Source organism: Macadamia integrifolia, chromosome 2 (genome assembly GCF_013358625.1).
Source record: "Macadamia integrifolia cultivar HAES 741 chromosome 2, SCU_Mint_v3, whole genome shotgun sequence".
NCBI classification, from domain to species: Eukaryota; Viridiplantae; Streptophyta; class Magnoliopsida; order Proteales; family Proteaceae; genus Macadamia; species Macadamia integrifolia.
In genome coordinates this window covers 29,589,747-29,614,993 of record NC_056558.1, presented here as the reverse complement: position 1 = coordinate 29,614,993, position 25,247 = coordinate 29,589,747, and the positions used below count along the sequence as shown (strand labels likewise).

The 25,247-nt window shown below is 41.7% G+C and overlaps 2 protein-coding genes and 1 long non-coding RNA gene across 3 annotated transcripts; 2 read left to right on the top strand and 1 right to left on the bottom strand.

Moving 5' to 3' along the window:
* The first annotated feature begins 863 nt into the window (after nt 1–863).
* LOC122059149 lies at nt 864–2,014 on the top strand. The gene is made up of 2 exons (XR_006133994.1): nt 864–1,266; nt 1,562–2,014. It is a non-coding gene; the product is annotated as an uncharacterized LOC122059149 (long non-coding RNA).
* Nucleotides 2,015–2,607: 593 nt separating this feature from the next.
* On the bottom strand, nt 2,608–6,064 carry LOC122059049 (aspartyl protease family protein At5g10770-like). The gene is made up of 2 exons (XM_042621757.1): nt 5,640–6,064; nt 2,608–4,069 (listed from the first exon to the last, which is right to left on the bottom strand). The coding sequence occupies exons 1-2, from the start codon at nt 5,839–5,841 to the stop codon at nt 2,643–2,645; spliced, it is 1,629 nt and encodes a 542-aa protein (XP_042477691.1). The 5' UTR covers nt 5,842–6,064; the 3' UTR covers nt 2,608–2,642.
* A 3,806-nt stretch (nt 6,065–9,870) lies between these two features.
* LOC122064825 lies at nt 9,871–10,533 on the top strand. Its single transcript, XM_042628611.1, has one exon. The coding sequence runs from the start codon at nt 9,871–9,873 to the stop codon at nt 10,531–10,533; it is 663 nt and encodes a 220-aa protein (XP_042484545.1).
* Nucleotides 10,534–25,247: the final 14,714 nt, after the last annotated feature.

The window sequence follows — 25,247 nt, the reverse complement described above, 5'->3', positions numbered from 1 at the left end:
TAGCCATTTCCATAAGAAAGTGAAATCTTGTTTTTTTTGCTAAAAATGGGTATTGGATTTGAATGAGAACCATTCAACTTTTACTGAAAATAGTGAAGAGCATTAAATATCCCGTGTGAGTTGCCCAAGGTGTGCATAGTGGGGATTGAACTTAGAACATTCAAATTCGCGACTCGTACCAAGTCCGTTGCTTACCAACGCTACCCCCTTGAGTTGGCTTGTTGAATTACTCTTTGCTTACTGCTTTCTTATGCCCCACGGGGGAAAAAACTTCAAACTCACCCTGTCAAAGTGTTCCAATTAAGGTTTTAAAACTAGGATCGATCCCTGGATCAATATTGGTTGATATTTGATTGAATCGCACTGATTTACTCTTAAAAAAAATAAAAAATAAAAAATAAAAATAAAAATAAAAAATAATAATAATAAATTAGCGTTTCGATCCATTTTACTCTTATTGCAAAAAATTAGCGTTTCGATCCATTTTACTCTTATTGCTTGGTAGTGGATAGATAAGGGATGAGTCTTGACAGATAACGATCCAATCAGGGCAATCCTGAGTTCCTGGACCGATCCCATTTTATTATCTGAATTCAACGCTGTTTTCTCATTGTCATTTGACGTTTGGTGAGCAATGCCCAAGGGAGATTTCGGGTAGGCCTTGATTAAGTTGGTATAATGTGACACTTGGGTCAAGGAGTTAGAATTAAAAAAAAATAAAATAAAATGACAGTGATGCCTTTATGTAGAATATACGGCAAAAACGCGTGGGAGTGACATGCTCCACCGTCATAATTTCTGAGAGTGGATCACGTTCACGTACGAGAACGACCCTGGTCCGTGGATTTAGAATCAATTTTCTCTCTTTTCATTTAATAGATTCTAAATCTACGGACCATAGATGTACGAGAATATTCTCGTACATGAACCTAATCCGTTCACCACAATTTCTTGCCCAAGCAGAAACTGTAAACCCCCTTGGGCTACAGCGGCTGCAAACCCCCTTGTAGTCATCTCGGTTTTTTTTTTTTTTTTTTGGTTGAAAAATCAGATCTACTTTTAGTAAACCTCAAAATTCCAGAAAACACAACAACAATTCAAAGATTATTAGATGTAGCAGAATATCGATTGATCTAGGTTTTCCATGGAATAGAGATTCTAGTATCTAGACATTTAAAAATTAGCAGAGGGTAGAAGTTCTTCTCTACAATTGAGACGATGGAGACGCCACAGACACAACGCAGGAATAAGATGACGAAACATATGGTAAAGATCCTACTTCATCCACTCCCCTCCCATTTTTTTTTCCTGGTCTCTTAAGCTGCAAAAGTTTATTTTCTGAAGTGGAGATTTTAAAGTTTTGTTTATGAAAGAAATTTCCTTATGTTTAAGTCTTAGGTCTGCTTCTAAACAATATGTTCTTTAATTGATGTTCCTATATTATTTTGTGGTCATCTCTCTATTGCATCACAAGTAACTGTCTTTTGTTGAGCAATTAGGGTTATTATGTTCTTGCCCCTAAATTGGAGTAATTATTTATGAATCAGATTTTGGATTGCAGTTGAATGCATCTTCTGGCTTGGGAGTTGCTGATCACAGTAAAAATACATTTTTGGAACTAAAGAGGAAGAAGGTAACGTGTAGCTGTGTAGCTTTCATATGATGAACATCGCCGAAGAGAAAGCCTTCTTCACATAGCAGTAGGCGGAATCCCCTACTTCTCTGAAACCTACAGAAGGGGATCGTTTCTTGGGTGGTCTCGGAAAACAATTTGGAGTTCCCTTCTTCTATTTAGTTTCACTACAACTTTTGCAAGTTTCTGCCAAATAGTTGATTTGTTGCTCTATGTTGTGTTCTTATTTTGTGATGGAGGATGACGTTCTTAATTTTCTACAATGAAGTTTGTGCTTTTCCTCTCCGAATTAAGGTAGATCTCGATGAATATCGCTTATGCTGATGGTGTTTGGTGAATCTTTACGAAGATTTTTACTTTAGTGCAGTAGTATTTGTTGTCTGTATTAGTGTCAAACTTGTCATGGGATCTGGTTTTTGGTTTTTGGTTTTTCCAGTGAGAATCATTTGGAATTTGTAATTGTCCACTCACCCCTTACTTCCCTCCAAATTAAGTGACATGCTCAAACTCTGCATCTTCAATCTTGTTGGAACTTATTAAGAAGGAAAAAAAATTTCCAAGTGAAGAGAGGGGTATTTTTGGGATAATAAGATAAGGGTGTTTTATTCATAAGGGCTAAAGTGTCATTTCATAGCATCACTTGACAGAGACTGACGATAGGGAGTCTGAGTCTAATTGGTGAAAGAAATGAGATGTTCCTATAATACTGGCATTCTCCAAAGGTGGCACTGTAAATTACCCTAAATAATTTACAAAGTCGTGTGTTTAACAACTTGCCTATGAAATATAGTCTTCTACACACCATAACCATGGAGCCACCTACTTCCTACAAATTCAATCCACAATTTTCCAACTATAAATGGCAACAGCTTTAGGTATCAATACCGGAATCAGAAAATATGCAATGGATATCTATTTCTTTTCTTTTTTTCTTTTTTTTTAATTAAGTCTTAAAATAAAATATTTTTCATTCATGATCAAACTACATGTACATGTCTACATTAATTAATCAAATCAACTGTTGTGGCAATATTATGTTTATGGAAGTACAAAGGGCTTGTGTTTCCATTGGATGGGGGGCAGGGGCAGGGGCAGGGGCAGTCATTGGAGGGGGAGTAGAAACGGCTGTTTCAGTACTGCAAGCGCTTGTCCCAAATCCCAGCTTTCCTCCTGTCACGTTATAAATCACCTCAATTCCCCGTTGTTGCAGATTTCCAAGGATCCCCAAATCGTTACCAGCATTGTTTCCAGCAAAAGCCAAGCAATAATGAGTTTTGTTTGCTTGAATTAGAATCCCAGATTGATCAATAGACAAGTTTACACCTCCGGCAAAATGCAACACTATGGTTGGTATTGTTATGGTATCATATCCATTTAAGTTATAGCATGTGTCCAGCATTACATAGGTATACTCGATCGAATACACGGGATACTCAGACATCGCTTGACGAAATGCTGACCGAAGGGCGGAATAGGCTGCTGGTGGCAACCGAGTGATGACAGTGCCAGAGTCTATAATGGTTCCTGAAGTTGTAAAAACTGATTGTGGGATAGATAAATTCTTCCCTCCAACACTTATACCCATCATAGTTATGAAATAGAAAGACGGGATGTTGGAATCTATTAGTAGTGGAGTGTATTGAGGAGCACTAGAAGAAGAAGAAGAATGGTGATCATGATCACCCACTTGGCTACCGAATGCAAGAAAACCAGTGGAGCTCCTTGTGGATGGAAGGCAATAGGAGAAAAGCTTTCTGTACTTTTGAGCAGTCTGTGATACCATAGAGACCTGATTGCGGCCGAGGCCTAGTAATCCATCTGCAGAACCAAATTGGCCTTGGTTGTTCTCACCACAACCGAATTCGAATTTGGGGAAGACATTATCAGAGGAAGATAAATCTGATAATGTTAGTGTATCGGTTGCAAAGTAGCCTTCAGAGTACGACGATCCGTCACCATATGCAATCTGGTATATACATGTGGTGTTACATGACCGCGAGTTGCCTGTGGATTGTTGCAGTTGGGCACACGCATGGGAGTTACATGTGATGTTAGAATAGGTGGAGGATGCAGAAGGGTTGAAGAGGGGATCTTGTTGCAAATAACAATTGGCCACACACGGTTGGCATTGGACCCAAGTGAGATCACTACCGGTATCGAGGATTAATGTCAAATTTTGCATCGGTGTTCCAAGTCCAATCCTGACAACAAAGTTTTCAGTGCCGAGGGAGTAGCCAGAGTTGGCAGGAATTTTTGAAGCAAAATTTGTTACTAGGTCTTGGTTTGAGATTTTTGAATGGATGAACTTGATTCGAGATCGATCGTCCATGAGAATCTGGGTAAGACTAGGAATTTTTTTATTCGCTTCTTTCAGTGGTGAGCAAGGCCCATGCTTGTGAGTTACTTGCAGTTCTCCCCTGCTCAAGATGTCTGAACCTGAGAGCATTAATTGAACGTATAGCCTTTGTCAATCTATTTTTTTTTTTTTTTTTTGAAAGAGAGGGAGAGAGAGAGAGTTTATCAGATAGTATTTTCAAAGAGGAGAGAGATAAAGTGCCACATGTTTATCACCCGGGCAGCATGTGCAGCCTTTTCCCAAAAAAAAATGTAATGTGCAAAAGTTTATTTGATGCCTATTAACCTATCATTGCCAAGTAGAGGGTTTTTCTGACGGATCGGGCTCCTTTTCTTAGCGCTTATCCTCCAACTCGGCCCATGGCTACCTAGGTGAGTGATACATGACGAGGCGATGATCAACAATTTGAGAAAAGCACGAAAAATGAGGCATTAATAAAGGCATGAAGAACGAGATATCATGAATAGTTGGATCATCACCTCACCATGTGCCGTTTACCCAGATTGATATGGGCAAGACTTGAGCAATCGGTGCTAAGAGAGGAGCCGAATCCTTGCCTGGTCAAACCAACTATTATGTGATGATAGACGTATGCCAATTAGTTCCTATCTTAATTGTATGGTCCACAATTTTAATACTAGGAAAATGAATAGTATAATATCAATATGCATATGCTTGTGCATGTTCCTCACATCTCACTCGTGGATCCCACAATCTCTCTCCTCATTAAATACCTCTTATTGGATGATTCGCAACCCTATGTATATTGGTGCAAAATTACAATGGCATGGATTTGAAAAATGTCAGTCATATTTCATTTAAGAACTAATAGTGCCCAATTTAAGGCTCAAAAAAAAAAAAAAAAAAAAAAAAAAAAAAAAAAAAACTAGATCGTCAATATGCGGATGGATCCATCTCACCTAATAAAAGATGAGATAACAAGCCAACGACCTAAAATATGAGAACAATTTAAGAACCCATCATCCACTTTCCTATCAAACCCCCTCTCCCCCTCAAAAGAAAAAAGAAAAAAGAAGGATAAGGGACGGATCTATAAGTTACTACTATTCGCATGTATTGATATTCCTCATGTTAAGCCAATAAACGTACGGGAGATAGTGTCTCATGATGTGTATATGAACCCACATAATTAAGGAGTAGAGATTATGTTAGGGATTGTGAAAGAGCGTGAACTACTGGTAGTAGTTTGCTCTATAAAGATGAAATCATCCTTGAGAGAAGGATTAAGGAATGATAAGCAACTCTAAAGTTAGAGAAGAAAATTAAAAATTTCTAATGTTTTAAGGGGTTCATTTGCGAAGAACACTTGATATATTGATTTGACTAAATGCCTATAAAAATGGATGAAAATAATCCTCTTTCCAATGAAAATATTTTTCTAGCTAGCACCCAAATGCCTATAGGATTGAATTTTTTTTGGGTAAGATGGGGCTGAAAATTATAGAATAGGGAAAGGTTGGTTTCTTGAACAAGTGGACAACTTTGGGCCTTGGGGTTGCTAATTCAGACACTACATGTTAAGAGTATGTTGATTGAACAGAGATTGAAACCTTTTTCTTTTTCGTAACCTAGAAAGTAGTGAAATTCCACCCGTACAAACACAAACTTAAAGAGTTAAAGAGAAATCACCTTGGGCTGGAGTAGAACAAACTTGGGCCGGCATCAAGGAACTGAGTGAAACGACATGACTCTGGGATTGAAAATTCTGAGTCATTTCTTTGAATCCATAGGCCTCGACTTTCCGATCTGAACAGTCATCGAGAAACAAGCGAAGAACAGATGGAAAAAGAAGGAAAAGGAAGTAGTAGCTAATGGCCATGGATGATGGCATGGGTAATATAATTGGGTTCTCTAAACCACTATTTTCCTCTCTCTCAGCTACTAGCAACCTGACTTTCCAAGTCTACATATATATAGAAGGAATGATCTCCATCTCTACTTCAATGGATGATTCAAAGCACTAACTCTCTCTCTTTCTCTCAAATAGGAAGGGAGGGAGTGGGTAGCCATTTCCTAAGTACGTTGCTCACCCATGCTACTCACGTGGGTTGGCTTGTTGAAATACTCTTTATTTACTGCTTTCTTATGCCCACAGGGGAAAAAACTTCAAATTCACCCTGTCAAAGTGTTCCAATTAAGGTTTTAAAACTGGGATCGATCACTGGATCGATATTGGTTGATATTTGATTGAATCGCACTGATTTACTCTTTAGAATAGAAAAAGACCATTTTACTCTTATAGCTTAGTAATGGATAGATAAGGGATGGGTCTTGACAGATAAAGATTCAATCAGGACAATCCAGCTGGACCGATCCCATTTTATTATCTGAATTCAACGTTGTTTTCTCATTGTCATTTGACGTTTGTCTTGGGGAATCATCAAGAGCAATGCCAAGAGAGATTTCGGGTAGGTCTTGATTAAGTTGGTACGATGTGACACATGGGTCAAGGAGTTGGAATTTCAATTTTTTTTTTTTTTTAAATGATAGTGATGCCTCTATATAGAATATACGCAAAAACGCATGAGAGCCGCCACAGTTTTTAAAAGTGGATCACGTTTACGTATGAAAATGACCCCGATCCTTAGATTTAGATTCAATTTTCTCTCTCTTCATTTAATAGATTTTAAATCCATGAATCAGAGACGTACGAGAACATTCACGTACGTTAACCTGATCCGTTCACCACATTTTCTTGCCCAAGGAGTATTCAACAACAAGAGTTGGTGTCTTTTTTTTTGTGGGGGTGGTAATTTTGCAGTTTGGACTTTGAACACTCTAAGGCTGCAGTAGACCCAGCACTCACGAACATAATAGGTGTGTTGGGTCTATTTTTTTAAGTGAGATGAACCACCATAGGTCCAATCACCCATATTAATATGACCCAAAAACCAACGCTTATCCCTTCCTTGTCCTTGCTATTCTAAAATGGCCAAAATACTCCTCCTATTTGCCTATTAACACCGGTTGTTCTACTTCTTCTATTGTGCCTTCCACGTCAGATGTTTGATGATCCATCGATATATCTCCAAAACTCCAAGCCCACTTCCCCTTTTTCGATCAAAGCCAATGCGTAGTCAGACATGAAACGAATTATATTAGATCCCTCTTGTTGGAGCAATAGGAAATCAAAACCAAAAAACTTGTCAAGAACTGCCAAATTTTTTAGATTCTGCAACAATATTCTCATTCATTGCAGCCCATATGGATCATGCATCAAAAACAGGTTTGCTCTGGTTCCAACGATAGTAAAAGATGGCTCATGTGGGAACGTAGATGTTGAACAGTTGGAGAGAGATGACTGATAGAATTACCACATTTTTCAGGCAAAGTGGGAGTGAGAAAGAATATAAACAGTCGTGACTGTTTCTAAGTTTGTTTCTATTGGCAATTGAAAAGAAAGACAGAGTCGCGGTCTTTGATTTGGCCCTCACCGAAAGATGTGTCAAATCAGGGATACCAATCTTGACTACTTCACCGAAATATGTGTCAAATCAGGGATCCCAATCTTGACTACTCCCTAAGTATAGGTTATGAAATAATGAACATTACCAAATATGTGTCCCTCTGTTATGGTAAAGAAGTGCTGAAATATTTATATTTTGGACATTTCACTAATTTGTGGATTAGTAAACCTCAATTTACATTGCTCAAAGCTAACCAAACGGTGAAATAAAGCTTTTACATCCATTAGAGGATAGAACTTCTGAAAAATAATTGAAAAGAAGTGCATAATTGAAAATATAATTCCCCTTTCAGGTTGCACAACTAGATGTATAATCAAATGGATTCCTTCCTCGATAACAATCCATTTGAAACTTTTGATACCCTTTCAATACTGTTATAATAAAGATGAGTTGAAATGGTTGTTTTGCTAAGAAAATAAAAATGATTAACTTGCTTCTCTAGTCCATTAATTTGAAGGAGGGAGAGACTTTGTGAATTGTGTTTAGGGGAAAATGAATCACAAGCAGTTACTATCAAGCACTCTCTTTCATTCTCTTTCTTTCCTTAGGCTATGTTTGGTTGTAAAGGGAATTAAAGAGAAGGAAAGTAAAATTTTCATACTAAAAAGAAAATTTATGTAATCATTACCCATGTGACTTTAATATAACTTCAAATCATTCCATATTTTGTTATAAAATTTTGCTTTACTTTGCATCCACAATCCTTTGTTATAATATGTAAAATAAAAAAATTACATGTAAAATATATCATTATTAAATATAGTTAAAAAAATTAAGTAGCTTATATAATCATATGGGGTAATGATTATAAATATATATCCTTTTAAATTATGAAAATTTTACTTCCCTTTCCTTTAAATTCCCATTACAACCAAACGGAGCCTTATATGTGGGTCATTTGTATTGAAAAAGTATTGCACTCCTTCATGTGCTCCATTGATTTGATGTGAGAGATTTCATTCCACATACAAAGCATATGTATATTTTGCCCATTTTTTTTAGCATCGAGGATGCTAATCCACGCATTTGAAAGATTTAAGATAACTTTTGTTGGTCATTACCCAAAAAAAAATATATAGATAACTTTTGTTGGAATCATTGACAATCTTCATTAAAATCCGATTGGAACGATTTTCATCCCATCGTGGTCAAGGGACAAGGAAGATTGAGTCATTCAAATCAATATCAATCCCCTCTCAAGTCTCAAACCCCCCCCCCCCCAACCCAAAAGGAAAAAAAAATATGTAAAGCATTCCAATGGTGTTGAAAGGGGGTAGACGTACCAATGGGGTTGGTAGCCTAGTGGTGAAAATGCCCTTAATCCATCACTGCTCGAGTTGGCTAGTTGTGAGTTCAAGTCTTAGCATGTCCCACTATCGCCCATTAGTGTTGCGGAAGCACGCTTGTCGTACGAGGGCTTGATCAAAAAAAGAAAGTGGATAGACGTTAATAATCACTGATCAGGTCAAGACGAACTGATCCGGATTAGATAGGTTTCGGTCTATCCAATTGGTCGGGTTAATTGAGATCTCACGCTAAAAGAAAATGGAAAAATTACTTGATTACCCACTTATGGGTTTCCTTTACAAAATTACCCACTTAAAGTTTAAGTTAACAAAAATACTCAAAATTGAGTTTGGGTTTACAAAACTACCCACTAAAAGTTTAAAAAAATACATGATTATATGTGGAAGATGAAGACTCACTATTTTGGATAGTTTTGTAAATCCAAACCTGATTTTGGGTAGTTTTGTTAATTGAAACTTTGGGTGAGTAGTTTTATAAACCCAAACCCAATTTTAGGTATTTTTGTTAACCAAAATTTTTTGTGAGTAATTTTGTAAAGGGAAACCCAAAAGTGGGTAATCATGTAATTTTTCCAATGAAAATCGATCCCATTGTCATATAGGTCTTGATTGAGTTGGTATGATGTGACACGTGGGTCAAGAAGTTGGAATTTATTTATTTTTTTTTTTTTCTTTTAATGATAATGAAGCCTTTATGTAGAGCATACGGCAAGATGATCTGAGGTGAGGGTAGGACTATGAGTGAATGGATTGGGCATATTTTCTCTTTGAAATCTCCACACTAATGCTTGTTAATTGAGATCTCACTGTAAAAGAAAAATGAATCTCATTGTCGTTTGTTGCTCAATTTGGGTATCATCTAGAGCAATTCGCAAGAGAGATTTTGGGTAGGTCATGATTAAGTTGGTATGATGTGACACGTGGGTCAAGAAGTTGGATTTTTTTTTTTTTTAAATGATATTGAAGCCTTAATGTAGAGGATACAGCAAGATGATATGAGTCGAGGGTAGGACTATGAGTGAATGGATTGGGCATATTTTCTCTTTGAAATCTCCACACCATAGCAAACAGAGAATGCTTGCCTATATGGCGCAACTCCTATGGCAAATATGGCTCAGTTACAATGAATTGATTCGCAATCGAGCTTCTGTAAACATAGATGTTGTCATTAGAAAAAGTCAACCTTTGGCTTTTAATCATATTCCTAACACAAGGAGCAATTATTCTATGGTCTTACGGCACATTGCATGGGATCTACCTTATCTGTTTATCAAGATCAACATGGATGGGTCTTCTTTGGGTGCTTCTGGTTTATCAGGTTCAAGTGGAGTTTTTAGAGATCACAGCGGAAATTTCTTATGTGAGTTTGCAGATTTTTTGGGAATTACTTATGCTTACATTTCTGAAACACTTGCTATTAGAATAGCACTTCAAATTGCTCGCTCCAAGAACTTTTCTCATATTCTGATTGAGAGTGATTTTTTATCGGTGATCAACATTCTCAATGGCAACAGCAACTCCATCCCTTGGAGAATTTCACACATCATTTTATATTGTCTTAATCTCAGCCAAAGCTTTAGTGTTGTGCTGTTTAGGCATGCTTTTTGTCAAGCTAATTCTGTAGCTAACCGTTTTGCTTCATTTGGTTCTTCACACAGATATTCGATTGTTTGGAATCATTCTCCTCCACCTTTCGCTTCCTTAGCCTTGTTTTATGATCTTTGTAATATTTCCCTCTCCCATGAGTGAGTTATCAATAAATTTCTCTTAGTACCAAAAAAAAAAAAAAAAGTAGAACATACAGAAAAATGCAGGCAAGTGACGTGACACAACCACTGTTTAAGTCCACGCTCCACCGCCACAGTTTCTTGCCCAAGCAATCTCCCATAACAAAAAGGGGAGGTGAGGGTAGTTTGATAATTTTGCAGTTTGCACATTAGACACTCCAAGCTGGCAACTGACCCAGCACTTTGGTGCACTATCTAGGGATGTCAACAGGTCTATCCACTCAGTTTTTGTCTAGTTTGAGTCAATTTCAATGTGGGAATGATGAAATCGAAACCTATAAGGAAATTTCGATTTCAATTTGGTTTCTATTTTGGTGTGGTTTGGTTTCGGTTTGTCTTCGGTTTTTTATATCAATTTGTAATCGGATTGGTTTTGCTTTTTTGCCCAATTTGGAGTCGATTTTCCATACAAATGTATACAAAGCTATGCAAAATTTGTTTTTTCAATGAACTTTTTTGGACTACTTTCAGTTTCTTATCGGTTTCGTTCGGCTTCAGCCTGGGTTTTGAGCCAATTTCATGTTCATCTGGTTTTCGATGCGGTTTGGTTTGATTTTAGAGTTGTAATACTCCAAACCGAAATCAAACCAATAAGGCTTCGATTTGGTTTCGTCTACGCTATTATCAGTTCGGTTTAGGATTTGACACCCTTAGCGCTATTTAATAACAATTCCCATAATAGGTGGGTTGGGCCTATACTTTTAAGTGAGTTGAACCATCATGGGTCCAACTAGGGGTGTCAATTCCTACACCGAACCGGTAAAACCGGCCGGACCAAACCGATAACAACACAGACCGATCCAAACCGAAGCCTTATTGGTTCGGTTCGGTTTGGAGTATTGCAACCCCAAAACCAAACCGAACCGCACCAAAAACCGGATGAACCCAAAACCAAACTGAAACCGGCTCAAAACCTAGATCGAAACTAAAACCAAACCGGTAAGAAACCGAAACACTCCAAAATTCATTAAAAAAAATCAAAATTTGCATAGTTTTGTATACATTTGTATGGAAAGTCAAATCCAAACTAGACCAAAAACCAAAATCAACCCGGTTACAAATTGATTTAAGAAACCAAAGACAAACCGAAACCAAACCGCACCGAAACCAAAACCAAACCGAAACCAGGATTTCCTTATTGGTTCGGTTTCGATTTCAGCTTTCCCACACCGAAACTGACTCAACCCGGGCCGAAAAAGAGTCGAACCGACCGATTGACACCCCTAGGTCCAACAAATTACCTATATTAATGTGACCCAAAAACCAACACTCATCTCTTCTTTTTCCCTATTATTCTAAATTTACCAAAATACCCCTTCTATCTACTATTAACACCGGTTGTTCTTGTCACACCCCGTTCACACAGAACTGGGCCAGTGACCGGGTTAACACCGGTTAACCCAAACCTGCCAGGATCATCTGATACAGTATTCCACCACAGCATACACACAACTAAGAAAGTGCTTATCAGTTCAGCGAAAGACTTGATTTACCTATGTATATTCCCATAATACTTGATACCCAAATTGTAATATAATAGTTAAGTACATGTGGGCCCGAAGGCATGATATTTACACAAAAAGAATACAATTTACATATCAAGTACTCAAAAGGAATCATCAAATTCGATAGTACAGCTCAGCTCAGTATCAAAAGTAGAGCTCAGCTCGGCATCAAAGATTAGAGCTCAGCTCGGTAGCAAAGGGTAGAGCTTAGCTCGGTATTAGAACTGTGGTCCTGCAGTACAGCCCTCGCACGAGCAATCCGAGCCATGCTCTAACTCCTCTGGAACCCACCAATCCTCTTCCGGGAACTCAACTGTGGGACCCAACCCGTGCTCTTCAGATAGATGACCTGCAAAATCATTTAAAAGAAGTGCACACGTGGGATGAGCTCACTAGCTCAGTAAGTGGAAAGAAGGACCACACAACAGTCCACACAACAAATCACAACCATATGCACTATATGCTATGCAATACATTTCAAATCACATCCACCTAAGCAACATTACTAAGTCTTTGGTTTAGTACTACTACAACCACAGTGCGCGTATACTCCGGGTACGAGCCGCGAACTCCATCCCGTAATACGCCCATAGGGCTATCGGAGAAGGCCCACCGTGAGTACTCGAAAAAATAAAATATGTCGACCATCGGCTCTCAATATAAAGTAAATGATAGAATTTAAAGGTGCTGACTCCAGTAATTTAAAAGCAGTATGATTGGCCCTCTTGAATATACCACCGGAGTTACCGACTGTCCTAATGTCCAGCCAGGCGTATGTCTAACAGCCACAGTGACCCGACAACCGTGACCACTGCTTCCCCCCGAATGGTAACCCAACACCTTAACCCCTGTTGGGAAGGGTCGTAGCACGAGAAGATGATAATCCTAAACCGCATGCTCCTATATGACAATAGTACGATTGCATAGGGCCACCGCGTCCCATACCACGGGTCACCAATGCACTCGTTTCCAAGTCAACTACGGCATCTAGTCTATTAATGCATCATGCACCATGATGTCAACATTCATCACCTAAGCAAATCATCACTTGGCATTTAGAAAATAAATACAGCACCCATGGCATAACAATGTGAGGATGACTAATCTACATAGCATTTTCATGATGACATGGCTAGTCTAGATACAATTAAATGAATGCCAAAAAATTCCTTGAAACAAAGCCAAACGTCCTCTCCCCACTTACCTGTAGTGTATAAGGACTCACGCTCGGTACGGGTGAGATCCGATGTGAGAAGCGTATGCTTTGGTGAACCTAACATAAGTGAATGGGGTTAGCATTTCACCATTTTGGGATCAAAATTAACACGATCCAATGACAAAATCATGTTTAGAATCCTAAAAGAATGTCACATGTCCATTTTGGGTCCAATCGGATGTAAAAATCACGTTGGGAGCCTCTCAGGTGGGTCGGACAGCCCACCTGTCTGACCCACCAGTCAGACCCATCGGTCCTGATCGGCGGGTAGGTCGGCCCATCGGTCTGGCCGTCAATTGGGTCCGAGGGTCCTGCTAAGACCGGCGAGCTGGTTGGCCCGCCGATTGGCCCCAAGGGTCTGCCCTCTCAGGCAGGTGCCCTCAGGCGGGCCAAATGGCCCACCGGTCTTGGCCCACCGATCTTGGCGGGAAAATGTCATTTTCACCTGAAACCTTTCCCACCCTTTGGGGAATCAAATGGGGCTCTTCCAAACCCATTCTCCACACATTCAAGGTCTCACAAGGTGGTTCTAACCTAGATCTAGGTTAGATTTAAGAAATGGAAAGCCATCTTACCTTCTTTGCTCAAGAATTCCTTCAAAACCCCAAAATCACTTCAAATCAACAATGCTTCTCCAACCTTGTAAACACTTCTTCAAATCGTTCAAAATCAACACATAGATCATCTATTAAACCTTAGATTCATCATCTCAAGGGGGATTTACAAGACCTCAAGAAACCCTACCCAAATCAAATGTTTTACTTGGGTATGGTGAAAGTTTAAGGAACCTAGCATTTGTTCACCTCTAAACGTAGATCTAGTGTTGAAGATCACTCTTCCAGCGTCGGAATGGGAAGATCAAGCCCCGACGCCGCTGAAATCCATCTCTTCTTCCTCTTCTTTCCCTTCTTTTCTTTCTCCTCTTTACTCTTTTCACCAACGTCCAAGTGTCATAAATGAGAAAAGAAAAAGGAAAACATAAATACTATTTATACTTCCTAAAATAACTAAGTAATCACATGGGTGGGTCACTCAGGTGGGTGGATGTGCCCACCTGTGGTCGTCCACCTGAGGGCCAAAACTTGGCCAACAAGTGGGATTTTGACAGAATTCGGCCCTCGACACGAATCTCACTTTTGACATAAGATGTAATATACGTATGCGCCTAAATATACGGCTACATACCTACTTTATCCATACATGGCCTTATGATATGTGCATGTACACGGCTTGGGTACTCCCGTCTCTTCTGGTACTGGCTCAGACTTGTCTGGCCAGTCGGTGTTTAAGGTCACCCTTTCCATCATGGTCCATAAGGAACCCGCCTTAACCCTCTCCAATTCGGGTCCTGCATGGTTAAACCGGGTCAACCGTGAAATCAGACCGGGTTTAAGAAGTAGGGTATTACATTTACCCCCTTTCTGAAAATTTCATCCTCGAAATTGGTGTACCTGGTTGTTCAAAAAGATGAGGGTACTTGCCTTGGATTTCATCCTCTTTCTCCCAAGATGCTTCTTCAAGTGAATGATTAGCCCATCGCACCTTTACATAGGACATGGAGCGGTTGCGAAGGGTTTTTGCCTTTCGGTCCAAAATTTCAGCCGGTTGCTCTGTATAGGTCATGTCAGCTTCTAGATATTCTAGTTCCACGGGTAATTCATGAGAGGGATCATGAACGTATCGCTTCAACATGGATACATGAAATACGTTATGAACATCCCCGAGTGAAGGTGGCAGAGCAAGCATGTAGGCTACTGAGCCAACCCGGGCTAAGATCTCAAATGGTCCAATGTATCTTGGGCTTAACTTCCCCTTTCTGTGAAACCTTTGCAACCCTTGTGTAGGAGAGATCTTGAGAAATACCTTTTCTCCTGGTTGAAATTCAATGTCTTTTCTGCGGGTGTCTGTATAGCTCTTTTGACGAGACTGAGCTGTTTTAATCCATTCTCGAACAACATCGACCTTGTCACAAGTCATCTGTATCATTTCAGGTCCTAACATTCAGCGTTCGCCTACCTCATCCCAATACAGAGGAGTTCTGCACTTCCTACCATATAATGCCTCATACGGAGCCATCCCAATTGTAGCTTGGTAACTGTTGTTATAGGCAAACTCCATAAGGGGTATATATTCTTCCCAACTACCACACATTTCCATTGCACATGCCTTGAGCATGTCTTTTAATATCTGTATGGTTCGCTCCGACTGACCATCAGTCTGTGGGTGGAAAGCAGTACTCAAATTCAATTGTGATCCCAAGGCACGCTGGAAGCTTTTCCAAAATCTGGAAGTGAACCTTGGGTCCCTATCTGATACAATGCTCACTGGCACTCTATGTAAGCGCACTATGTTATCCATGTAAAGTTGTGCTAGTTTGGCCATAGAGAACTTGGTCTTGATGGGAATGAAATGAGCAGTCTTAGTAAGCCGATCAACGATCACCCATATCGCGTCCATCCCCTTAGGTGTACATGGTAGTCCGGTGACTAAGTCCATTGTAATCCTTTCCCACTTCCATTCTTGTACTGGGAGTGGCTGAAGAGTACCATAAGGTCGATGCCTCGCAGCTTTTACTTTTTGGCATGTGAGACAAGTCGCCACATACAGAGCTATTGTGACTTTCATGCTTGGCCACCAGTAATTTTGTTTGAGGTCTTTGTACATCTTTGTACTTCCTGGGTGGAGTGAGTACTCGGAGCTATGTGCTTCTCGCACTATCTTGTCTTGTATATCCAAATCATCGGGTACACACAATCTGCCTCGAAACATCAATGCCCCATCACCGGCTAAAACAAAATCTGGGTCGTTCATTGTTTGATCTTGAACCTTAACTCTGATCCGCTGCAATTCAGGATCCAAAGGTTGTTTCATTATTACCTCTTGCCTAATAGTGGGATGCACATGTAGAGCCGTCAAGGATACAGTCAACCATTTAAGGTTTTCTGGTTGACGTTCCAATTCTAAGGTTGCTCCTTCATATAAGAGAGCTTCATCCATTAGCGTCACCTCTTGTATGAGTGGTGGGTTGACTGCTAAGCATGAGAGTGACACAGTCCATGCCTTCCGACTCAACGCATCTGCTACTACATTAGCTTTACCGGGATGATACTGAATGTCGCAGTCATAATCCTTCATGAGCTCAAGCCATCTCCTCTGCCTCATATTCAAATCCTTCTGGGTGAAAAAGTACTTAAGGCTTTTGTGATCGCTGTATATCTCACACTTCTCCCCATACAAATAATGTCGCCAAATCTTAAGGGCAAAAATGACTGCGGCTAGTTCTAAGTCATGAGTGGGGTAGTTCTTCTCATACTCCTTTAGTTGTCGGGATGCATACGCTATCACCTTTCCGCGTTGCATGAGAACACAACCCAACCCAACTTTGGAAGCATCAGTGCAGACTGTCATTCCACCTGTGCTTTCAGGGATGGTCAACACAGGGGCCGACACCAACCTCTTCTTCAATTCCTGGAAACTCTTCTCACATTCCTCTTCCCAGTCGAATTTCACACCCTTTTTGGTCAATTTAGTCATTGGCGCTGAGATTCGAGCAAAATTTTTAATGAAGCACCGGTAATATCTAGCCAAACCCAAGAAGCTTCTAATTTCAGTGACATTCTTAGGGCTTTCCCATTCTACTACTGCTTTCACCTTATCAGGATCCACTTCGATTCTAGCCTTGACACTACGTGCCCCAGGAATCCAACTTGCTCAAGCCAGAATTCACATTTACTGTATTTGGCAAACAATTGTTGTTCTCTCAACCTCTGTAACACCATTCTCAAGTGTTGAGTGTGCTCCTCTTCGGTCTTGGAGTAGATCAAGATGTCATCAATAAAAATAATTACCCATTTATCGAGTACATCTTGAAATACTCGATTCATTAAATCCATGAATGCTGCCAGTGCATTGGTTAACCCAAAAGATAATACTAGGAACTCATAGTGACCATACCGAGTCCTAAATGCTGTCTTGGGTATGTCGCTGCTCTTTATCTTGACCTGATAATAGCCTGATCTAAGGTCTATCTTTGAAAATACCCTTGCACCCTGCAGTTGGTCAAATAAATCATCAATGCGTGGCAATGGTTACCGGTTCTTAATGGTTAGCTTATTCAACTCTCGGTAATCAATGTACATATGCAAGCTGCCATCTTTCTTCTTGACAAACAATACTGGGGCACCCCAAGGTGAAACACTTGGGCGAATAAACCCCTTTTCCAATAATTCCTGCAACTGCACTTGCAACTCCTTCAATTCAGCTGGTGCCATCCTGTATGGAGCCTTAGATACTGGAGCTACTATAGGAGTCAAATCTATGGCAAACTCCAACTCTCTATCAGGTGGTAAATGCATCAGATCATCTGGGAAGACGTTGAAAAACTCTTTAACCACCTTTACCTCTTCTAGAGGTGTAATCCTTGCATCAACATCAAGTACCGATGCTAAGTAGCCCTGGCATCCACTTTTCAATAACTTTACCGTTTGAAGGGCGGAGACAAGGACCTTTCTCACCCGTTTCATTTTATCTGCTTGGTATACCAATTCTCTTCCTTCGTCATTTGTCACCCTAATCAGCTTCTCAGCACACATCACATTAGCTCGATGGGCCGACAACCAATCCATGCCCAGTATAACTTCAAAATTCTGCATATTGAACTTAATGAGTTATGCATCAAAGTTCTTCCCACTAATTTCCACTGGGCACGACCCATACACCTCCTTCAACTGTGTAACTTTACCAGTAGGCATATTAACAATCATTCCGTGATCTAGGATCCTGGGTGACATCCCAAGTTTCTCGACAAATCTCTTAGATGCGAATGAATGAGTAGCTCTTGAATCGAATAAAACATAGGCTGGTATGCCTAATATGGGTAAGACACCTAGTGTAACAATGCATATAATTTCAGCAGGTCATCAATATTTAACATAAGGAAAATGTACCTGCTACTACTTTTGTACTGGCCTCAGCTTCCTCAGCTGATAGAGCATACATCCTTCCCTGCGGTTGACTTCCCCGAGTTAAGGGAGGTCGGTACGCCGAGGGCTGACTGGAGGGTAAGGCTGGTCTGACCCGACAGTCTTTTGCATAGTGCCCATATGAATGGTAGTTAAAGCAACGAATCTGAGATGTCGGAACTGGGGTGGGGCCCCTCTGCACTTGACCCATTGCAGATGGAGGTCGGGGCGGCCTTGGAACTGTAGGTGCCGCACTAGTGTTCGGGCGAAAAGATGTGGAGCCCGAACCACTAGCTGGTCTAGGAGGGTAGCCAGATGGCCTATAGGGCTACCTATACATAGGCCCAGAACTATACGATCCGCGGTATGCCTTGGAGGAGTTACCCATATCCGGAAATAGATTTGTTCTCTTCTATAGTCCAGGGGTGAGGGACTGTTCTCCCTTTTGTTTATCCTTCATGGTCTTGGCCTTCTGCACAATCTGGCCATAGTCAGTCAAATCCAAGACCTCAAGTACAGACCCAATGGATGCTTTTAGGCCCTTTAGAAATCTCGCAGCCCTCTCTTCAGCTGACCTCATTTGCCTTGGGGCAAAATGGAACAAGCTCTCAAATTGCTGTTCGTACTCAAGGATAGTCTTACCTCCTTGAGTTAAGGCCATAAACTCAGTCTCCTTGCGGTCTCTGAAGCTGCGTGGGTAATGATTGTCCAGAAACAACTCCTTGAACTATTCCCAGGTGGGTTCTGGATGGGCAGCCAACAATATGGGCTTAGAGGCTTGCCACCAAGAGTTGGCCTCCTTCTTGAGTTGCAACCCCTCACAAATGAGTTTCTGTGCATCTGTGCACTCAATCACCTCAAATATTTTCTCTAGCTCTTGGATCCACTGGTCCGACTCCAGAGGATCACTCCCCACCTTAGAGAATACAGGTGGCAAGTTCCTCTTGAATGACTCCACTACCTTTGACGTATTATTCGTCGGTGGGTAATTAGGAGCATAAGCCAGATAGTAAGAGTATGGAGGGGGCACCCCATACTGAGGAATACTGAATGGTGGAATTGGAGGTGTACCTCCCACTTGTGGCCCCATACTAGACCCTACAGGCGGGTCCTGTGGAGTAAGTATCCGGGGAGGTTGACCTGATTGAGAAAAGTCCAATTGTTGCTGAATAGCAGTCATAAATGCTTGCTGTTGCTGAAGCATTTGTTGTTGGAAAGCCTGTTGTGACTGCTGAATTATGGTAGCAACATCCCCGGGAGTAATAACCGGTAGAGGGTCCAGGAGTGTAGTCATAGGTGGGTCCCCATGTGCCCCACTCTGACCAAGGGTCTCTGGAGGTGGTGGAGGTGAGGTTTGCCCCACAGAGCGGGACCCCCTGGGATTCGGTGGTCGACCGACCAGAACGAGGACCACGCGGGGTACCTCGGGCATGGCTACCGGATCTAGTACGTACCATCGTATCCCTGTACCTGGAACATATCATACATCACATTGGTTAAACACCATAGAATTGATATCGGCACACCATTATATGCCAACACATAGGGTATTATAGTGTATGATAGTTTGCAACTAACCGCAACTTGATTCCAAAAATACAGGGTTAGTGCTTCAATAAGTATGCCAATGGTCCTACTTGACCATAACATACTATTATACGAATAATAACAATAATTATATTAATTATATTAATAATAATCATAATCATATCAATAACCCCATTTTTTTCAGGTTTTCACACAACCGGTGGGCTGCACTGGCGGGCAGGGTGGCCCGCCGGTCGACCCGTCGGTCCAAAACTTCAACCGGTGGGTAGGGTGGCCCGCCGGTCCTGACCGAGTGTAAAACTCGAACAGGGCCTTTTAAGCTCTGTTTTCCCTTATTTCCTTCATTTCCTCTCTCTCTCTCTCTCTTCCTCGGGCGATCTTGGAGGTCTCCTTGACGCTTCCACTCGCGATCCCACTCAACAACCCGGTGCTTTTTGAGGAGATTCAACTCCTCCACTTCCAAGTAAGTTTCTTTTTTCTTCTTAGAACTTGCATTTTGGGGTAGAAACTCATGTGTAGGTTTCAATCTAGGATCTTTTCCCATGTTTCCTTCCATAGAACAGTGTTAACATATGAATGTGATGCTTCTATTGTGACTTACTTCTAGTTTTAGGATTTACTTCTCCATTTTTGAGAGAAACCCCAACCGTGCCCTAGTTTTTCTCAAATTTGGGGATTTCTTCATTTCTTGCTCTTTTTCCCCAATTAATGACTCAATTGCGATGCATTATGCTTGATTTGTACTTAACATGCTGTAGAGATCGTAAGAAGTCTCTTATGTGTGAAATCCCATTTCATCCCATGAAAATCCATCTTTTGTGTTAGGTTTTCTTTGATTTTCTTTACATCCTTTGGTATTTGTGGACCTCAATAGCATAGTAGTAGATGTTTTTGCATATTCTAATTTGTAGATTGACGGCATTTCATCCATGAACATGTACGCTTCATGCTTTCTCTGTTGTGAGTCTTTTGCATTTTTTCTTAGCTTGGACTTGCACCTTGAGAATTGGGGTTTTCTCCTTCCTTAATTTTCATGCCTTATATGCCTCTTGTCACCTCGTTGTTTTGTTATAATCCCTGTCTTGTCACTGCCCAGGCATTTCATTCATAGACTTTTTATCATTTCTCACTTGTCACATTGTATCACATTCTATTTCTTTCCATGATTTCTATTTTTTCACTTACCCTTCTTTCCTCTTTTTCTTGCCAGAATGTCATCTCGTAAAGGCAAGGAGCCCGCATCCTCTGGCACTCGGAGTAAGACCACCGCTTCTAAGCAGAAGAGTGCGGGAACTAGTTCTCCAGCCCCCAGCACAGGGAGACCCAAACCTGCCTGGTTTGATCCTTCTGACTACGATGAGGAGCTCTTCCACAATTCAGAGCAGCACCCAACTGGCCGGCCTTCCTGAAGAGGTCAGTAATGATGGAGAAGACCGTGGTAGTCGACGACTTCCACAAGGTTCAGCTCCGGGAGAGGTTTACAGCACTGGGCTGGCAGTCCATCCTCCAGGTAGACCATCCGTGCTACGAGCAGCTGGTTCGTAGATTTTACTGTAACCTGGAGGTTTCCTATCGGTACGGGGAGTATGCTATAGTCAGCATGGTGAAGGGGGTGGACATCCAGCTGACCGTGGACACCTTGACCAGCATTTTGGGCATCTCTGCAGCCAGGCACCGTTACTACAGTCCTCCCAGGAGTAAGCCCCTGGGCCCATTCATGAGTTTGGAGACATCGGACTACATCTACGAGACCATCTGTGGCAGCAGTGCACGTCCGGAGTCTGAGACATCATTCTTCCCGAAGGTTCGTGTATTTGCCCGATTGGTCCAGTTCAACTTGCTCCCCAGAGGAGGTCACCGGAACCAGGTGGGCTTCATGGCAGCCTTTTTAGCCTTTTGCATCTATAAGGCTTTAGAGGGAGGTGATGAGCACTTCTGCTTACCCTACGTCATCCTTAAGACCATGGAGCACCACACTTCTCACCCCGAGGATGGAGGATTCCCATATGGCAGGATCCTCACTAGGATCTTCGAGTTCCTCAGAGTGGACCTGAGTGGCGAGGAGGGGAAGACTCCAGCGGACAAGTTCGACAAGGGAAATCTCTTGAGGATGGATCTCCATACCCTTATGGATACACCTCAGAGAGCAGAAGCTCAGAGAGGTAGGGATAGGAGGGCTGCCCCTATGGAGGATGTTCCCATGGAGGAGGAGTCCAGTGAGGAGGATGAGGACTATGTTCCTCAGGATGAGGAGGATGATTTGGTGGATGAGGACATCCCTCAGGAGGTGCCTCAGGAGTCGAGAGGTACCGATCCTGGCTTCACCAGAGCTGCAGGCCCACAGCGTAGAGCCCCACCACCTGAGAGTGGTACATATGATTTTGAGGGCATGATGTCCACCATGAGAGCTTTGAAGGATGGCCAAGATCAGCTGCTAAGAAGGCTGGACGAGAGTGCTTCCAGGGAGGAACACATCCTGGAGAGGCAGGCTACCTTGGAGGATTCCTTCCTCAGACTGGGCCAGGACTTGGACACCACGGCCAATGCCATCTCAGCAGATTTTGACCTACTTTGGAGGGAGGTACGGCTGGTGAACTCGAGATTTGACTACTACGACCATCGCCTCAACGTCAACTCTAGACCTCCGACAAACGTAGTAATCATAGATGACGACGACGATGATCAGTGAGGACTTAGCTCGTCCGCACCAACTTCTCATCTGTTCCATGTTGTCTATCCTATTGTATTTTCCTTTCTTTTCTCATTCTTTGTACTTGCTCTGTAACTGGACTTATTTGTGGGATAATGTATTTTGATAGTGGTTTGTGGTGAATTCGTATATGTGATGACTTGTGTAGTTTAGTTGTGGTGTCTTTGTAAATTTTTTTGATCATTGTTATATTATATATATCTGTTGTTTATCAGGTGTTTGTGTGAAAATTTTTGAAAATCTCATTTTACGCCGTTATGCTGGCGAAATTTCGTCAACTTGTACTCGATAGGTTATAACACCAATTAATTTACCTTTTATCTACTCTCACGCATGCCATAAATGCAATATCTAAATGCAACCATCTTTATTCCTTTCTTTCTTTGGCTTTTAACTCTTTAAAGCTTTTACATTAACCCAATCCCATTTTCTTATTATAGATTCTACGGGATTCTAATGGTATGCTGTGAGTGGAGCAGAGCATCAGGCTCTGATACCACCGTTGTCACACCCCGTTCACACAGAACCGAGCCAGTGACCGGGTTAACACCGATTAACCCAAATCTACCAGGATCATCTGATACAGTATTCCACCACAGCATGCATACAACTAAGAAAGAGCTTATCAGTTCAGCGGAAGACTTGGTTTACCTATGAATATTTCCATAATATTTGATACCCAAATTGTGATACAATAGTTAAATACATGTGGGCCCGAAGGCATGTTATTTACACAATAAGAGTACAATTCACATATTAAGTACATAAAAGAAATCATAAAAAATCAGAGTATACAGCTCGGCTCAGTATCAAAGCCTAGAGCTCAGCTCGGTAGCAAAGGTTGAGCCCAGCTCTGCATCACAAGGTAGAGCTCAGCTCGGCATCAAAAGTGGAGCTCAGCTTGGCATCAAAACTGCGGTCCCGCAGCACAACTCTCGCACGAGCAATCAGTACCGTGCTCTAACTCCTCAGGGGCCCACCAGTCCTGTTCAGGGAACTCAACCATGGGACCCACCCCGTGCTCTTCAGATGGATGACCTGTAAAATCATCTAAAAGAGGTGCACACGTGGGATGAGCTCACTAGCTCAGTAAGTGGAAAGATGGACCACACAGCAGTCCACACAATAAATCACAACCATATGCACTATATGCTATGCAATACATTTTAAATCACATCCACCTAAGCAACATTACTAAGTCTTTGGTTTAGTGCTACTACAGCCACAGTCCGAGTACGAGCTGCGAACTCCATCCCGTGATACGCCCATAGGGCTGTCGGAGAAGGCCCACTGTGAGTACTCAGAAAAATAAAACATGCCGACCACCGGCTCTCAACATAAAATAAATGACAAAAATTAAAGGTGCTGACTCCAGCAATTTAAAAGTAGTACGATTGGCCCTCTTGAATATACCACCGGGGTTGCCGACTGTCCTATTGACCAGTCGGGCGTAATGTCTAACCGCCACAGTGACCTGACAACCACGACCACTGCTTCCCCCCAAATGGTAATCCAACACCTTAACCCCTGCTGAGAAGAGTCGTAGCACGGGTAGATGAAAATCCTAAATCGCATGCTCCTATATGACAATAGTACGATTGCATAGTGCCATCGCGTCCCATACCACGGGCCACCAATGCACTCGTTTCCAAGCTGACTACGGCATCTAGTCTATTAATGCATCATGCACAATGATGTCCACATTCATTACAGAAGCATATTATCACTTGGCATTTAGAAAATAAACACAACACCTATGCATAACCATGTGAGGATGACTAATCTACATAGCATTTTCATGATGACATGGCTAGACTAGATACGATTAAATGAATGCCAAATAATGTCTTGAAACAAGGCCAAACGTCCTCTCCCCACTTACCTGTAGTGTACAAGGACTCACGCTCGGTACGGGTGACATCCGGTGCGAGAAGCGTGAGATTTGGTGAACCTATCATGAGTGAGCGGGGTTAGTATTTCACCATTTTGGAATCAAGGTTAACATGATCCAATGACAAGATCATGTTTAGCATCCTAAAAGAAGGTCACACGGTCGATTTGGGTCCAATCGGACGTAAAAATCACATTTGGAGCCTCTCGGGTGGGTCGGATAGCCCACCTGTCAGACCCACCAGTCTGGACCGATGGGTAGGTCGGCCCACCGGTTGGCCCATCGGTCTGACCCGTCTATTGGGCCCGAGGGCCCTACCCTCTCAGGTAAGTGCCCACAGGCGGGCCAAGTGGCCCACCGGTATGGCCCACCGGTCTTGGCGGGAAACTGCTGTTTCTTCCCAAACTTCCCCCAACCTTTGGAGAATCAAATGGGGCTTTTCTAAACCCATTCTTCACTCATTCAAGGTCTCATAATATGGTTCTAACCTAGATCTAGGTTAGATTTAAGGAATGGGAAGCCATCTTACCTTCTTTGCTCAAGAACACCTTCAAAACCCCAAAATCACTTCAAATCCACAATGCTTCTCCAACCTTGTAAATACTTCTTCAAATCCTTCAAGATCAACACATAAGTCATCTATTAAACCTTAGATTCATCATCTCAAGGGGGATTTACAAGATCTCAAGAAACCCTACCCAAATCAAGGGTTTTACTTGGGTATGGTGAAAGTTTAACCCAACCTTTGCTCACCTCTAAACGTAGATCTAGTGTTGGAGATCACTCTTCCGGCGTCGAAATGGGAAGATCAAGCCTCGGCGCCCTGAAATCCATCTCTTCTTCCT

Bases quoted from the DNA above. Each gene is read 5' to 3' on its own strand.
- LOC122059049 (XM_042621757.1), bottom strand. From the start codon at position 5,841: ATGCCATCATCCATGGCCATTAGCTACTACTTCCTTTTCCTTCTTTTT. The intron at 4,070-5,639 runs GTGATTTCTCTT...TAATGCTCTCAG, and splicing joins TTGTTCTACTCCAGCCCAAG to GTTCAGACATCTTGAGCAGG.
- LOC122064825 (XM_042628611.1), top strand. From the start codon at position 9,871: ATGGCGCAACTCCTATGGCAAATATGGCTCAGTTACAATGAATTGATT.